At 34.3% G+C, this 16,641-nt stretch overlaps 1 protein-coding gene across 1 annotated transcript in view; it reads right to left on the minus strand.

The window, feature by feature from the left end:
* Positions 1–2,022: 2,022 nt before the first annotated feature.
* CTSO (cathepsin O) overlaps positions 2,023–16,641 on the minus strand; it is a gene marked incomplete at its 5' end in the record, with an annotated part of 17,698 nt that continues 3,079 nt past the window's right edge. The window contains 4 exons of the mRNA XM_008582567.1: positions 2,023–4,498; positions 5,646–5,738; positions 10,958–11,121; positions 16,101–16,225. Of these exons, the coding sequence (XP_008580789.1) occupies positions 4,464–4,498; positions 5,646–5,738; positions 10,958–11,121; positions 16,101–16,225 (417 nt within the window). The remainder of the gene's footprint in view (positions 4,499–5,645; positions 5,739–10,957; positions 11,122–16,100; positions 16,226–16,641) is intronic.

The following is a 16,641-nucleotide window of genomic DNA, read 5'->3' on the forward strand; positions in this document are numbered from 1 at the left end:
TCAAATATTTTATACAATAAAACATGTCATTCTGCACAGACTTAATTAAACAAAATTTTTTAAATAGTAAAATTTGTCTTTTGCCGTGTATTGTTTTTGAAACATTATTTGTATTTGTTAGGAATCTTGATGTCCAATGACAGAAATCTATTTGAATCTTGATTAGAGGGGATTTACTGGATAATTACTCCATTAGCTCATAGAATTCAAAGAAGCATTGTCCAACAAACCTTAAAAGAGAGCCCAGGGAACTCTGATGCCACAGGCACTGGATCCAATTCCTGGAATAATATATTTCTGGGAAACTATGAGGATCCTTTTTGTCTCATCTCTTCTTCTCTGTAGGTGTTAACGTTATTCTTTCCTGTCATAGACCAGTTCCTTCCTCTGGCTGGGCCCCAGCTTCCAGAACCTTTGGGCTCACAGAAGGGCAAAGGTGCTCTTTTTCCCAGTTTTAATGCTTGTGGTCTCAGAGGTAGAGTCAACTTTACTGCATGGCAGAATTGAGGTAGGAACAAGTTAACAGTTCCCTCAAAGAAGGACAGTCTTTCCAGAAGAAGGGACAGGTAAACAGACTAACAGCGATCCACTTCACGTCAACTTTACTGCATGGCAGAATTGAGGTAGGAACAAGTTAACAGTTCCCTCAAAGAAGGATAGTCTTTCCAGAAGAAGGGACAGGTAAACAGACTAACAGCGATCCACTTCACTTCTAATTAAAAGTATTAGACTAAGAGTTTAGATCAGACATGAGTTTTATTCTTCTTTTTCTAGTTTGGCCAGGATATTGGTAATACTTAGTTAAGCTTCTTTTAAGGGAGGGAATACATAATATTATCAAATGAATCTAAAGAGTACATCAACCTTGACCTAGAGTGATTATAGCTAGCAAGCAGTAAGTTCTTGATTTTAATTACAAGCTTTTTCTGATAAGAATCATATCATCTAGTTTGTCTCTAAATTACATATAATTGTTCTTGCCTACATCACTTTTGTGTGTTTGTTTGTGTGTGTATACAGAGTACAAGATGGTGGTTAAGCTGAAAAAGTACAGAGGCAAACAGCATGGTGTCTAAAGACACTAGCTTTGAAATCAGCAAGCTTGAGAGCAAATTTTGACTCTGTCATTTATTAAACAATCCACTCTGTTACAAACACAATTGAAGCCCCAGTTTCCTATCTATGTGGGGATAAAAGAACTTCTTTTATAATCTTTGCTTTTTCTCATAAATAATGAAGAAATATGTTCATAGCTGTTTTGCCACCAAAATCTTTTGGAATCTTGGAGTAAATGCTATTTCTCAAGGTTTATCCCTCTTTTAGAATGCAGAGTGATTGGACTTGGTTCTTCACATCTATATTTCTTAGTGTGACTAAGCTATTAGTTGCAAGAGTTTTTTTCAAAGAATATATCAGTAATTCTTAATGTAAATACCAAAACAGTTTATAATGCCAGTTCCTACCCTTGCCCCATTCAAACTTGCTTCTAGTGTTGAGGATCCACTTTAAATTATAATTCTTAAGTGGGATAAAAATCACTGTAAGGTTGACTAATTTCGCATTCATGTTGAGATTTTTGAAAACCCACATCCAGGAACATGTTGATGATTTTCATTATGACTCTCAATTATTATGTGAAGATTTCATAACTTTCTCTAAGCCTTACTGGGTGAAGTCTAAGTAGTTTGCTATGGCTGGAGCACATCATCTGCCTGTGTAGCGCAGAAGCAACTATGGTTGAGAAGGCAGATAGGAACATGTTGATGATTTTCATTATGACTCTCAATTATTATGTGAAGATTTCATAACTTTCCCTAAGCCTTACTGGGTGAAGTCTAAGTAGTTTGCTATGGCTGGAGCACATCATCTGCCTGTGTAGCGCAGAAGCAACTATGGTTGAGAAGGCAGATAGGAACTTCTTCATGAAGGCTCATTTAAAAGAGTTTGCATATTATTTTAGAGGCACTGGGGAGTCCCTAAATGGTTAAAAGACAAAACAAAACAGAGGAATGACATGATAACTTTTAACTTTTAAAACTTTTAACTTTTATTAACTTTTAGAAATGTAAATCCAGGGGATATGTAGTAAATGTATTATAGTAGCATCCTTCATAATCACCTGACCTCTGGTCTGCAGATTATACTTTAAGAACCTCTAGATTAAGGGACATGGAGTTTAGTGAGTAGACTACTGGATAGTGGTGGTAAGAGATATTTAAGAATATGCGTGTAAGAAAGGACAGTAGAAGTGGAGAGGAGGTAGGTGATTAAGTGATGGGTTACCAAGGTATTTTTGACCTGATTAAATACCTAGAATTTCCCTTAATTCTATTGATTGAGTGATTACATGTTGATGCTGTTAACCAAAATAGAGATTCTAGGACATGAAGGAGCTTTTGGGGGGCTGGTGGTGAGGTAGGATGATAAATGCAATATTGGAGACATTGAGATTAAAGTGTCCTATGGAGAAAACCAAAAATTGGATGTATGGATTAGGAGCTGAGAAAAATCTGGGTGGCTGTTAAGCACACTAATGCTGTGTTAACAAAATGTAAGCCATACTCTCAAGGAAAGGTTCTTTTTAACCCAAAACCAAACACAGGTTGTTTTATTATAAATGTCATCAAAATCCAGAACACCTGAGAGGTATTATTTTGAGATTTTAAAAATCCTTTAGTGTTTAGAACAAAATATTAGAAAAATATTTATATCATATAGAAAGTTAGTAACTGAACACAAACTAGAATAATCAGGACATAGTTCCTTTCTGGCATATTTGGATAATTAGAATATTTATTAAAATGTCACATTCATCATCCTGGAATATTTCTAAACCTGAGTCAACACATATTTTTTTGAGATTGCTTCTGGTTGATGTAAAAAAAGAAATACATCATTTTGTTTTTGATTTCCTTTTTCCAATAAGGTGGATGAATTAATAAAGACCAAACATGAGAGGAAAAATGGAATGTCCTTGGATATTTTAGTGGTCTTTGCTGCATTTAAATTTTCATCTTTGTTAAGATATTCTACATTAGAAAGCAGTCACGAAATTGAGAAAAACATACATACGTAATATCTGATATGATTTTCTTATATTAACTCATTTAGTATAGTTGTGTTTACATGCAAACAGAAGTTCAACTCATTTGCTCTGAGGTTCTCACACAGCCACACAAGAAGTGGCTTGTTTCTCAGTTGCAGGATATAAGCAGCACATAGTGTCCTTTCTACGCACACAGGGTTATTGATCTCTGCTGAGGATACAAGTTAATCAGAGCTGCAATAGTGCCTCAGTACTTGAAACTACTTACGCCATTAATGAGGCAAGAGAAATCATAGGCATCAAGACGGGGAACCAAGTAAAAGCCAAAGCAATGCACACAGAAGCAGTCGGGATGGAGACTGGAAAAACTAAGCAGATAACTTAAACAGAGTCTGGGAAAATCACATTGGGGCTGATATCCTAGGTTAAGAGATTGGAGTTTGAAAGGAGGGTTCCTACACATCATGGGAGGAAGAAAGACTCAAGGTTCTGATGTTGATAAAGGGCTTAGAAACAAAGGGAGCCAAGTGATTAGAAAATAGAAATGGAAAGTAAACCATCAGACTTAGTTTTTTAGTCAGGAAAGCCAAACTCAGGAAAACTTAGGAGTTACAAAGTAAAGAGTAAGAGAAGGAGAGTGACAAAATGTGGGAAAATAGTGTATTCTCTAACATAGGAAGAACAAAGTAAGAAGTAATATCTATTGAATTCCTCCAGACAATGAAAATGTCCAAATAATAACTTGTCTTGCTGGAATGCTACTTGAGATTTATTATTGCATAGTTGCCATACTGGTTATTTCATTTCAGTCAATTTAACCATTTCTTTTGAAAAGAGGTTTTGCCCTTTTGTTTCCTTTTGCATTGTTCAAAGAGCAAGCATCATTTGTTGAGGTAAAGCAATTGGTATTTCAAACTCTTATCATACACCATCTCAAATGGCTGCTAATATAATTGCTCAAGGCACATATAATTTAAGGTTAGCCATTCTTGTATATTGGGGTAATCTAAGGTTAATGATTACATTCTACAAAGGAAAATAAATTCTTATCACTTCATTAATCCTACCTAAATTTTCTCAATAAGAACAAACAACAAAAACAATAAGCAAACAAAAACAATCAATAGCTTCTTCAAATGGAAAGGGACCTAAAATATCTCCTAATCTGACTTTCCTCCCAGAGTAGGCAACTGTTCCATAGATTTCACTGCAGGCTGGGGTGCTGGGGCTTTGGCTGTCCATCCTCTTATAAGAAGGGAACATTACACGACTTAGTTTAAATAGTATTACTAGGTTGTAGAACCTTTTCTAGGTAGTGCTGAAGCTTGAATTGAATAATGCTTAGAATGAAGTACTATGTTACAATGCATTATGAAAACCTTCATTTTTGTAGCTGTTTCCTGATCTGCCCAACGTATCACACAAAGACAGCAGAAACGGAATCTGCAATACCTAAGGAAAAAACATTTTTAGTATGAGTCTATTTCCTCTTTAGATGCCTTTTAAGTAGAAAATTAAAACTTAATTTTCATTTTGTTTCAGAAAGTGTTAGTATCTACTAAGAAAATAACTTAATGGTTATTGCTACCTGTCAGTATAAAGATGGCAACCTCAAAAGCAAATATTAGAAGAGATGATGCCTGACATTTTTGTTTATAAAAAATGTCTTATTCTGGTGATAGAACAGGTCACTCGCATGGGTTCTACTTTATGGAAAGATTGAACAATAGTCACTAGAGTGAATCAGTACAAAGTCATAGTTTTCTTTAACTCTCTTTTATCAGTCTCACAATCTGGAAGGTTCTGCAATTTCTAAAAAGTTGTCCATATGTTAGAACTGATTGTAACAAGAAATTAGTTGTTCTCATATGCAATTTAATTTGGGTCTAGCTTGATTCAGAAAATTTGTTGATTTTATTGATCAAAAGTTTTAGAATATAGATTTGAATACAGATTTTAGAATACAGTTTAAAATACTTAACTAGCTATGTTAGTTTGGCTTGTGGTTAATTTTTTAAAAATACGTTATTCAGTAAAAACAGCATTCTTGCTGTTTGCCTAACCCTCTCAATTTCAGTGGATATTTTGCTAGAATTTTATAGGTAAAAAGTGGCATATTAAGTGACAAAAAATGTTGATGCTCAGATTTTCATATATTTTGATACAAAGAAAAACTGGTTCTTCATAATAATTGAGCAAGTTTTATAATACACAAATTAAGACAAATTTTATACATTCACAAGGAGATATTTCGGGGGAAATTCAGCCTCTGTAGTTGAGTGTTAATCTGATTTTTGAAGTAGATAACTTTGGTAAAATATTACTTTATCTTATGTTTTAATATATATATGTCATATATATAGTTACTTTTTACTACAGTCCCTCTTCCTTTTTAAAATGTGAATATGTGCTATAATGCCTCTTTTTAAAACACTCTTTTATTTTTATCAATTGGTTAAAGCATGGAAATTATTACTACAAAAGTGATTTGAGCACATTGGAAGCATACTATAAACTGGACAGGTTTGTAATTTTAATATATTCAAATAATTTTCCTTGATATTTATCCTGGAGTTTTAAACACAAATTCATGACTTACCACAAACATTACTTCCCAGTTTAACATGGGCATAGCCATCTACTCCCCATAAACGTCCCCATGAGTTTCGCACAATCCAGTATGGAATAATTCCTACAAAACATAAAATGGTGACAAACGCTGACAAACTATATTTGTTACAGATGCATAATTTTTTAATTTAAAGTTGGATTCTTGATAAGTACAGTAGGTGTGAGGAAAAAAACTATAAATGAACTGTAACACTAACTTAAACTAGCTAGGTAAACTTGAGCTATAACTAGTATCACACTCCAATCAATAGAAATATATGTTTAAATTCATTCTGTTTAATACAGAAACTGCATAAAATGAAAACAAGCATACATTTCTGGGAAATTAACAAAAGAAAAAAAAATTGTTAAATATGTATGGTAAAGTAATAAGCACTTCTCTTTACCCAGCAATTATCCTAAATATTCCAGATAAGAATGCACAATATTTAAATCAAGAATTGCCATCATTTTAACAAGGTAGTTGCCAAAAAATTAACAGGTGGAACCAGACGTGATATTTACACCTGGAAGATTACTGAGAAGATTTCATAAGGGCTCAGACCTAGCAGAATCAATTTATTTTTTCTGTGTTTTAAATTACAACTTAAAAAAAATTTTTCCAGTTCATTTTTTAATTGAAACATAATTGATTACACATATTATGGGGTACAGAGTTGATGATCAGTATTTGTGTACAATATGTGATGATCAAATCAGTGTTGTTATTATTCTCCTCCTTTCCCACCTCTAGTAACCATAGGTCTGTTCTTTCCTTCTGGAAGTTCAATGTATTATTTTGGTATCTCTCTCTGTCCCTCCCTTTCTCTCTCTGTCTGTTCTCATTTATGAGTGAAGATATATGATATTTCTCTCTCTTTTCCTGCCTTATTTCACTTAACAAAATTTTGTCCAAGCTTATCCATGTTCCTGCAAATGGCAGAATTTCATTCTTTTTTTATGGCTAGGTAATATGCCGTTGCATGTATACAACATTTTCCTTATCCAGTTGGATATATGATATTTCTCTCTCTTTTCCTGCCTTATTTCACTTAACAAAATTTTGTCCAAGCTCATCCATGTTCCTGCAAATGGCAGAATTTCATTCTTTTTTTATGGCTAGGTAATATGCCGTTGCATATATACAACATTTTCCTTATCCAGTTGTGTGTTGATGGACACTTACTTGGTTGCATATCTTGGCTACTGTAAATACAGCTATGAGATGAACATGGGAGTTCAGGTATCCCTTCAACATGATGATTTTGATTCCTTTTGGTATATACTCAGAAATGGGGTTGCAGGAATTCATGGTAGTTCTATTATAGTTGTTTAAGAGGCATCCACACTGTTTTCCATAATGGTTTCCCTGATTTACAGTCCACCAAGAGTGTAGAAGAGTTTCCCTTTTTCCACATCCTCGCTAGCATTTGTGATTCTCTGTTTTTTTGGCAATAGCCAGTCTAACTGAAGTGAGATAATATCTCCGTGTGTTTTTGATTTGCATTTCCCTGATGATTAGTAATACTGACCATTTTTTCATGTGTCTGCTGGCCATTTGTATACCTTCATTTTGGAAATGTTTAATTAGCTACTTTGCCCAATTTTTAATTGGATTTTTTTGTTTTCTTTTTTTACTGTTAAGTTGTTTGAGTTCCTTGTTTACTCTGGATATTAACCCATTATCAGATGTATAGTTTGCAAATATTTTCTCCCATTCTGTAGATTGTCTTTTCACTCTGTTGATTGTTTCCTTTGCTGTGCAGAAGCTTTTTAGTGTGATCTACTCCCATTTGTTTATTTTTTCTTTTCTTGGTGTGCTTTTGGGGTCTTATTCATAAAGTCTTTGCCCAGACCTACATCCTGAAGTGTTTCCCCTATGTTTTCTTCTAGCAGTTTTATAGTTTCAGGTCTTATACTTAAGTCTTTAATCGATTTTGAGTTGATTTTGATATATGGTGAGAGGCATGGGTCTAGTTTCATTCTTCTACACATAGATATCCAGTTTTCCCAGCACCATTTGCAGAAGAGTCTGTCCTTTCCCTACTGTAGGTTCTTGGTGCCTTTCTCAAAGATTAGTTGGCTGTAAGTACCTGGGTTGATTTCCAGGTTCTCTATTCTGTTCCATTAGTCCTTGTGCCCTTTTTTATGCCAGTACCATGATGTTTTGATTACTATAGCTTTGTAGCATAGTTTGATGTCAGGTAGTATAATAACTACAGCTTTATTTTTTTTTCTCAGGATCTCTTTGGCTATTTTTGGTCTTTTGCTATTCCATATGAATTTAAGGATTATTTTTTTCTAGTTCTGAGAAGAATGTCACTGGTATTTTGATGGGAATTGCATTGAATCTGTAGATCACTTTGGGAAGTATGGACATTTTCATGATATTAATTCTTCCAATCCATGAACATGGAATGTCTTTCCATCTTTTGATGTCCTCTTTAATTTCTTTCAGCAGTGTTTTGTAGTTCTCATTGCAGAGATATTTTACCTCTTTGGTTACATTTATTTCTGGTATGGTATTTTGTTCTTTTGGTGGCTATGGTAAATGAGCTTGCTTTCTTGATTTCTTTTTCTGCTTGTTTATTCCTGGAGTTTAAGAATGCTACTGATTTGTTTGTATTGATTTTTTATCCTGAAACTTTACTGAATTTGTTATTGAGTTCTAGAACCAGCAGTATAAAGAATCTCTGAACTAGAAGACAAGGTTTTGAATTAACATTGTTGGACCAAAATAGAAAAAGAAAAAATAATTGAAAAAAATGAAGGAAACCTATGAAATCTTTCTGATAACTGTAAGCATATGAACATCCATATTATGTTTGTCTTATGTAACATGATTATTCCAGGGAAAGGAAAAGGAAAAGGCATTAAAAACATGTTTAATGAAATAATAGCTGAAAACTTCTCAAATATTGGGAGAGATACAGTCTTACAGATCCAAAAAGCTCAAAGATCCCCAAACAGATTCAACCCAAAAAGTACCTCCTCAAGAAATATTATAATCAAATTATCAAGAGTCAAAGACAAAGAAAGAATTCTAAAAACAGCAAGAAAAAAGCATCAAATTACCTATAAGGCAATCCCCATCAGGCTAACATCAGACTTCTCATCACAAACTCTACAGGCCAGGAAAGAGTGGATCAACATATTCAAAGTGCTAAAAGAAAAAAAAACCTGTCAACCAAGAATAATATATCCAGCAAAGCTTTCCTTCAGAAATAAAGGAGGAATAGTATCTTTCCCATACAAACAAAACCTGTGGGAATTCACCACCATAAGACCAGCCTTTCAACAAATCCACAATGAGGTCCTACATCTGGAATCAAAAAAGAGATATGTATCACCATAAATATATGAGAAAAATAAAACCATTACTAGAACAGACATGCAAATGAGAAAGGAAACGAAAATATATTTTATTACTACAAAAAACACCCAACAGAAAAGATAAACAATGAAAGGGAAAGAAATAAGCATAAGAAATATAAAACAACCAAGAGAAGTTAATAAAATGGCAGGAATAAGGTGATAACTTTCAGTAACAACCCTGAATATAAATGGACTAAATTCACCACTTAAAAGATATAGACTGGCTGAATAGATTATAAAACTAGACCCAACTACATATTGCCTGCAAGAAACTCACCTCACCAGTAAAGACACACATAGACTAACAGTGAAGGAATGGAAAAAGACATTCCATGCAAATGGAAACCAAAAGTGAGCACAAGTTGCCATACTTTTATCAGACAAAATAGACTTCAAACCAAGATCTATAAAAACAGACAAAGAAGGACACTATATAATGATAAAAGGATCAATGCAACAAGAACATATAACAATTATAAGTATTTATGCACCCAATATCAGAGCACCCAGATATATAAAGCAACTCTTACTAGACCTAAGAGGAGAGATAGTAAAAATTGGGGACTTCAACACACCACTCTCAGTATTGGACAGATCATCTAGACAAAGAATCAGCAGACAAATATTGGATTTAAACAGTACCTTAGACCAAATGGACTTGACAGACATATATAGAACATTTCATCCAACAATGACAGAATATACATTTTTCTCATCAGCACACAGATCAAAGAAATAGAGACCAAAAGAATGACACACAAAAAAATCAATGAAACAAAAAGTTGTTTTTCTGAGAAGATAAACAAAATAGACAAGACTTTGGCCGGACTAACTATAAAAAGGAGACGATCCAAATAAGAAAAATGAGAAATGAAAAAGAAGACATTACAACCAATACCACAGAAGTACAAAGAATCATCAGAGACCATTATAAACAATTACGTGCCAGCAAATTTGAAAATATGAAGGAAATGGGTAAATTTCTGAACACATACAAACAAGACTGAACCAAGAAGAAATAGAAAACCTGAACAGACCAATAACAAGCAATAAGATTACACAGTAATCAGCAGTCTCCCAACAAAGAAAAGGCCAAGACCAGATGGCTTCACCAAATCTTTAAAGAGCAATTAATAGCAATCCTTTTCAAATGTTTCCAAAAAATTGAAACAGAAGCCATCCTGCCAAACTCATTCTATGAAGCCAGCATCACCCTGATACCAAAATCAGACAAAGACACAACAAAAAGAGAAAACTACAGGCCAATATCTTTGATGAACTTAGGTGCAAAAATCTTCAACAAGATATTAGCAAATGAAATACAACAGCAAATTTGAAAGATTATACACCATGATAAAGTGAGATTCATCCCAGGGATGTAAGGATGGTTCAACATTCACAAATCAATAAATGTGACACACCACGTCAACAAAAGCAAAGACAAAACCCATATGATTATCTCAATAGATGCAGAAACAGCATTTGACAAAATTCAGCATCCCTTCATGATAAAGACCTTCAACAAATTAGGTATACAAGGAAAGTATCTCAGTACAATAAAAGCCATATATAACAAACCCACTGGCAACATCATCCTGAATGGGAAAAAATAGAAAACTTTTCCTTTAAGAACAGGAATAAGACAAGGATGTCCACTTTCAATACTCCTATTCAACATAGTACTGTAAGTATTAATCAGAGCAATCAGGCAAGAGAAAGAAATAAAGGACATCCAAATTGTTAAAGACAAAGTCAAACTGTCACTGTTTGTGGATGACATGCTCTTATATACAGAAAAAAACCCATAACCTCTATCAAAAAACTACTAGAGCTCAGAAGCAAATTTTAACATTACACAGGTTGGTAATCATTTGGAAATCTGAGTTCAAGCTGGAATGAAATCATCTGAGTCTTATCAGCACATACCTGTTTTATCAAACCCAGTTATGAGAACAGCATGATTTGCTTCTCCACTAGAACAGTGATGCTGTATTATGCCTCCCAGATAATCTTGCCAGCTTACTGCATCTACTGTCACTACCAAAGGGCCAAAGGTAAGAAGTGCTTTTGCCATTTCATCTTCTTGGTTACTACCAAAAGAAAAAAAAACGGTTTAAGGAGATTAGTTATTAGGTAAAAATAAAAATAATCTAATCTGTCCATGGTTAGGAGTAGGTTTGGATGCAATTACAAAAGACATAAATAATAGAGGCTAAAAGAAGTCTGGGATATTGGCAATACAAGACTGGTGTGGGGCTCCAGGATGTCAGGAACCCAGGCTCTTTCTCTATTATATTTTGGTTATATGAAGTTTCCATTCTCAAGGTCTGTTCATGGTCCAAGACCGCTGCTGGAGCTCCAGCCATCTAACACATATATCCATAACTGCATGGAGTACCCTTGCATATGCATGGATCTCACTGGCTAGAACTCAGTTATGTGGCTAAGCTTAGCTTAAAGAAATGCACGGAAGAAATGGGGAATGGAGTTTTGCAGCTGGCTGGCAAAGCATCCAGTTAAAATACAGAGATTCTTTTGATTAAAAATAAAACAGAAAAACTGTGTATTCGGAAATATCTTGTCATCTCTGCTATGCCATGTGAAAATTAAGAGATTAACCAATCTATGTTAGTGACTGTAAAATATAAAAATTATAGGAAAGGGTTAGCCAAAAGTGACTAATATAACTATACCATAGAAGAAATGTTTAAAAAGTAAAAAAAAAAAAAGAAATGTTAAGCTACCAAGAGAACTAGATGCTAGATAGTGAAGACTGCAAAAGACATAATTATTGCTTTCACACATGGGCATCTACTAATAAAGTCTTATGTTGTGCAACATTTGGCCTTCATGTCTTAAAAGTATGTGATCAAACCATTATTTACATTTTCAAAGGTCAGCCTTGTGAGTGAAGTACACTGAAACCAAGTTACTGGTAGTTCAGGCCATTAAGAAAGCTTTTGGTAGTTTATTGCTGCAGCAAGCCATGAGTGGATTAGTTGCTTGAAAGAGTCAATAATCCATCATAATGCCCAGATGGAGACCAGTTTCTAGAAATGGGATAGTCTGTCCACAAATGAGGAAAAAATTAAACACACAACAAGAGAATTTTTTAAAATAGAAACTATACATTTACTCATTTTACTTATTACTGTGATCCTTTCTTTTTGGTGATCTATAAGCAGGCATTTCTAATTTTTGTTACTGTAATAATAATAATAGTAGCCTGATATAGGCAAAATTATAAAAGTTTTAAAAAGGCATCATAAGCATCACAATAGTGTAAAGGCTTTGAATTACCCAATACCTGAGTTTGAATTCCAGTTGTACATTGGAGTCATTCCACTTACCATGCAGAATCAATATAAAGATAAAATTATAGGTATGAATTATGTATCATGCCTACCATATGAGTTATACTCTAAGTTTAACATAAAAAATGTTTCCTTCCCTCATTTATGTCATATAATAACTAATTTTGCTCAGCATAGGTTTTAGTGTATAAAATATATTTTATTGTACTAAAGTTATTTGATTATCTTGTAATTTAAACATGATATATATGATAATCTCTGTATTAACCAGAACACAGCTGTTTCCATCTACAGAAAACAAAAGATACCCTGTAAATACATCACATCAAAGGTCCAATTACAGGAACAACATGAGAGAAGAAGAAAGATCAAGAAGGAAATATAGTTTTTAGAATGTAAAGGGTTATTAACATTGTAGGATGAAAGAAACAATTTAGTAATAATCCTTGTTTTGACCCAGAGCTGAAGAAAAGACAAGATATTAGAAAATAATAGGATGAAATGCAACAGTCGTTACCAGAGGATAATGTTGCATTTGGCCCCAGAACTGAGTGTCACTGTTATCAGTTGTCTTTCAGAAAGATGTTGGCTTTTAGCAAGTTGAAATATACTCCAGACAGTATCTTTATTTCCATTGTTAGCTCAATATAGGACTACTACCAAAATGTACAATGTCGAAAATGGATACGTTATCAAACCTTTGTTCCATTAACTCACTATTTAGTTCACAGATCAAACATTTACAAAACCTGTAATTTCAAATAATTCCTTTAAATTTCATTGTCATCAAGATTTGGTGACTAAGGCAATTCTGTCATGTCACTGACACTTAATGATTATGTATATTTCCATCTCATCTTCCCTGGAATTCAGTATGTCATATTCTGTCCTAATTTTTGATCCATCATTATAGGTAGTAGGTTCCTTCCCTTTTTGTTTATTTAAATAGTCATGTTCTTATTTTAGTTTGAGTTCTGAAATGTCTTTTCTGTGGTCTGATGAGCAAAAATTCATGAAGAAGCCTGGGTGTGAATGGTCATTTTGCTTTAAGACTAGATTATGCTATTATGTTTTAGTGTATTTGTTTTCTTCTTAGATTTTTTCAGGCACTACACAATGTTTTATGGAGTTTTGGGCTGATAGCTGTGCCCTGGGCTGACATTGCCTAAGAACAGCAGAACTAAGAGCATGACCTTAAGGATAGAGGGAGGGTAAGAAGTACGAGCTGCAGTGTTGGACAGATTTGAGTTCCAATCCAGCTCTACAGTGTACTAGCTGTGTGATTCTCCCTGAGTCTCAGACACCCACCTCAGATGGAAACGGTGATGCTGAAGAGCCAGGGGCTGGGGCAATGCCCAGTCATAGCAGATGCTTTGGAAGACCTTCCCACATCTTCTGGCCCTCACCACTTCAAGGCATGCCAGCCCGGCTTGCAACAGTGAGAAACTGCAGCTCTTTGCCTGAGGCCTTTCTCTTGTAGAGCCAGGGAATCAGGCTCACTCCCCACCTCTACCGCAGCTGCACTGTCAGCTAATGAATCAGGAGAGAGGATGCTCATCAGCTCGACTGGGATGGCAGTGAAGTGCATATTATACCCTTGTCCCAGAGTTCCCAGTAGGATTAAGCACCAAGTTACCCGCAGTACTGACTGGCTTAATAGAGAAACTCTGCTAGCCTCATTCTGTCTCATTTCCCCATTCCCCCAAAACCGTTTCCTGGGATCACTTTCTACATGTTCCAACTGAACTCGATATTTACTTCTAAATCTATTCCTGTCCTTGACTTTCACATCTCATTAATGGTAATTCCATTGTTTCATTTAGACTCAAAAGCCCGGAATATTCCTTGCCTCCCTTCTTCCTTATCTCCCATAAAAAAACTGTGTAGGGCTTTACCCTCCGTGAGGGGTATTAATCTATTGTCTCTCATCTCCAAGACCGTTCTTACAATATCCTGCTCTAAGGTTGTTCCTTGGTAACCAATCTGACCTCGTCTCCAACTAGTCTTGTCATTTTTCTCTCCACTACAGTCACACTGGCTTCTTCATTGTTTTTCAAACATGCCAAACATGTCTCTGCCTCAGAACCTTTGTATTTACAGTTCCCTCTGCTTGGAACAGTATTTCTTCAGATACCTGCATGATTAAGTTTCCTCACTTCTTCAAGTCTTCACTCAAATATCACCTTCTCAGTAAGGCCCTCCCTGGCAACCCTTTCTAAAATTGTATACTCCCTTTCCTTCCAGATGTTTCCTCTTCTTTCTACTGTTTTTTTTTTTTTCTAAAATTGTATACTCCCTTTCCTTCCAGATGTTTCCTCTTCTTTCTACTGTTTTTTTTGTTGTTGTTGTTGTCCCTTTCCTTCCAGATGTTTCCTCTTCTTTCTACTGTTTTTTTTTTTTGTTGTTGTTGTTGTTCTCTTTATAAATTATGACATCTAACATGCCATATATATTTATTTGTTTTGTTTATTGCCTGTCTTAATCACTAACATATAGTCCATGAGGGCAGGGTTTTTGCCTGTTTTGTTCACTGCCAAATCCTCAAAACCTAAATAAATTCAGTAAATTTTTAAATGAATAGATAAATCAAAGAAATATTTTCTTGCAGTTTAATGCAATCAGCTTATCCTTGTACTATCAGAGGGTTTAATGTTCAATGTAAACATTGAGATTTTTATTAGGACCTCTTCCTACTTAACTAAAGGCCCAATGCCCCAAACACTTGCACTAGCGTTATCTCTCTCTCTCTCTCTTCCCCTCTAATTCAGACTAATGCCTATTATTCTTTCCTTCTTCCTAATTTTATTCAACTTGCTCCCCATGACAAGGGATTTCCTAAATACTTTTTAATAACATTTTGAAAATCTACTTCCTTCTGGTGTACACCCTTCCCTTATATGAGGGGAGTTCAAACAGTTCATGGAAAAATAGAATTAAAAGATAATATGAATCTTTCCATGAACTTTTTGAAGGACTCCCGTACTCTCAAGGAACTGATTGCTTAAAGAGGCACAATTCATCTCCTAAAGGAGTTGCTGACCAATGTATTCAGCGACCCCATGCATTTTATTATAAATCCTTTGAAGCTTGCCAGCTACAGACAGCTTTTGTATTTTTCATGTGCTTTTAAAACATTTTTCAATGATTGTTTTACTTACACAAAGTTATCCTGACCTTCAATTTCCAACACAAGTCCTTTTCCTCAGCCTATGTTTAACTACCCCTGCATTCCCATCATGCTTATGGTGTGTGCTACATAAGTTATTTTTAGTAGTATACTCTTGATAAAGTTTTGGCTTATGTTTCCCTTATAGGTTGTGTCTTGAAGAATGCAAGGAACACAGGATGTTCAAGAATTGCTTCTTGGTATGTAGGCTGCTTGATATTAATTGCAGAGTCTATAGAAAGCAATTTTGGATTGACTCATCAGTAAAATTGAAATGCACTAATGATAATATAATTCCTAAATTTGGAAGGTGGGGTAAATATAAATTATACCTTATCGGATTTAAATTTCTTAATCTAAATTTTTTATTTCTATGGAAATGACACAGAAAAAAACTAGTAGATTATATTTAAGAAACAACATCTGTAACACTCTTTGTGATTGCTAATTAGTCTCCCTAATAAAAAACAGATTTTAAAACAAGTAAGGGTACATAGCGATGCCTTCAATCAAGTGATTAATTTTGAATAGTGAATAGATGATAAATCAAGAATATATACAGAAAAACACAATAGAATAAGATATTTACCTGAAGTCATATGCAGAATAACCTTTAATTGAAAATTCAGATTGTGAATCAGAAAAGTAATGGCACAGGCCATTTTGAGCTTTAAATGGGTATTCTGAATCTTTCACCAGTTNATTTTTCATGTGCTTTTAAAACATTTTTCAATGATTGTTTTACTTACACAAAGTTATCCTGCTCTTCAATTTCCAACACAAGTCCTTTTCCTCAGCCTATGTTTAACTACCCCTGCATTCCCATCATGCTTATGGTGCGTGCGACATAAGTTACTTTTAGTAGTATACTCTTGATAAAGTTTTGGCTTATGTTTTTCTTATAGGTTGTGTCTTGAAAAATGCAAGGAACACAGGATGTTCAAGAATTGCTTCTTGGTATGTAGGCTGCTTGATATTAATTGCAGAGTCTATAGAAAGCAATTTTGGATTGACTCATCAGTAAAATTGAAATGCACTAATGATACTATAATTCCTAAATTTGGAAGGTGGTAAATATAAATTATACCTTATCGGATTTAAATTTCTTAATCTAAATTTTTTATTTCTAT

This window comes from Galeopterus variegatus, unplaced genomic scaffold (assembly GCF_000696425.1).
Source record: "Galeopterus variegatus unplaced genomic scaffold, G_variegatus-3.0.2 Scaffold2667, whole genome shotgun sequence".
Taxonomy (NCBI): domain Eukaryota; kingdom Metazoa; phylum Chordata; class Mammalia; order Dermoptera; family Cynocephalidae; genus Galeopterus; species Galeopterus variegatus.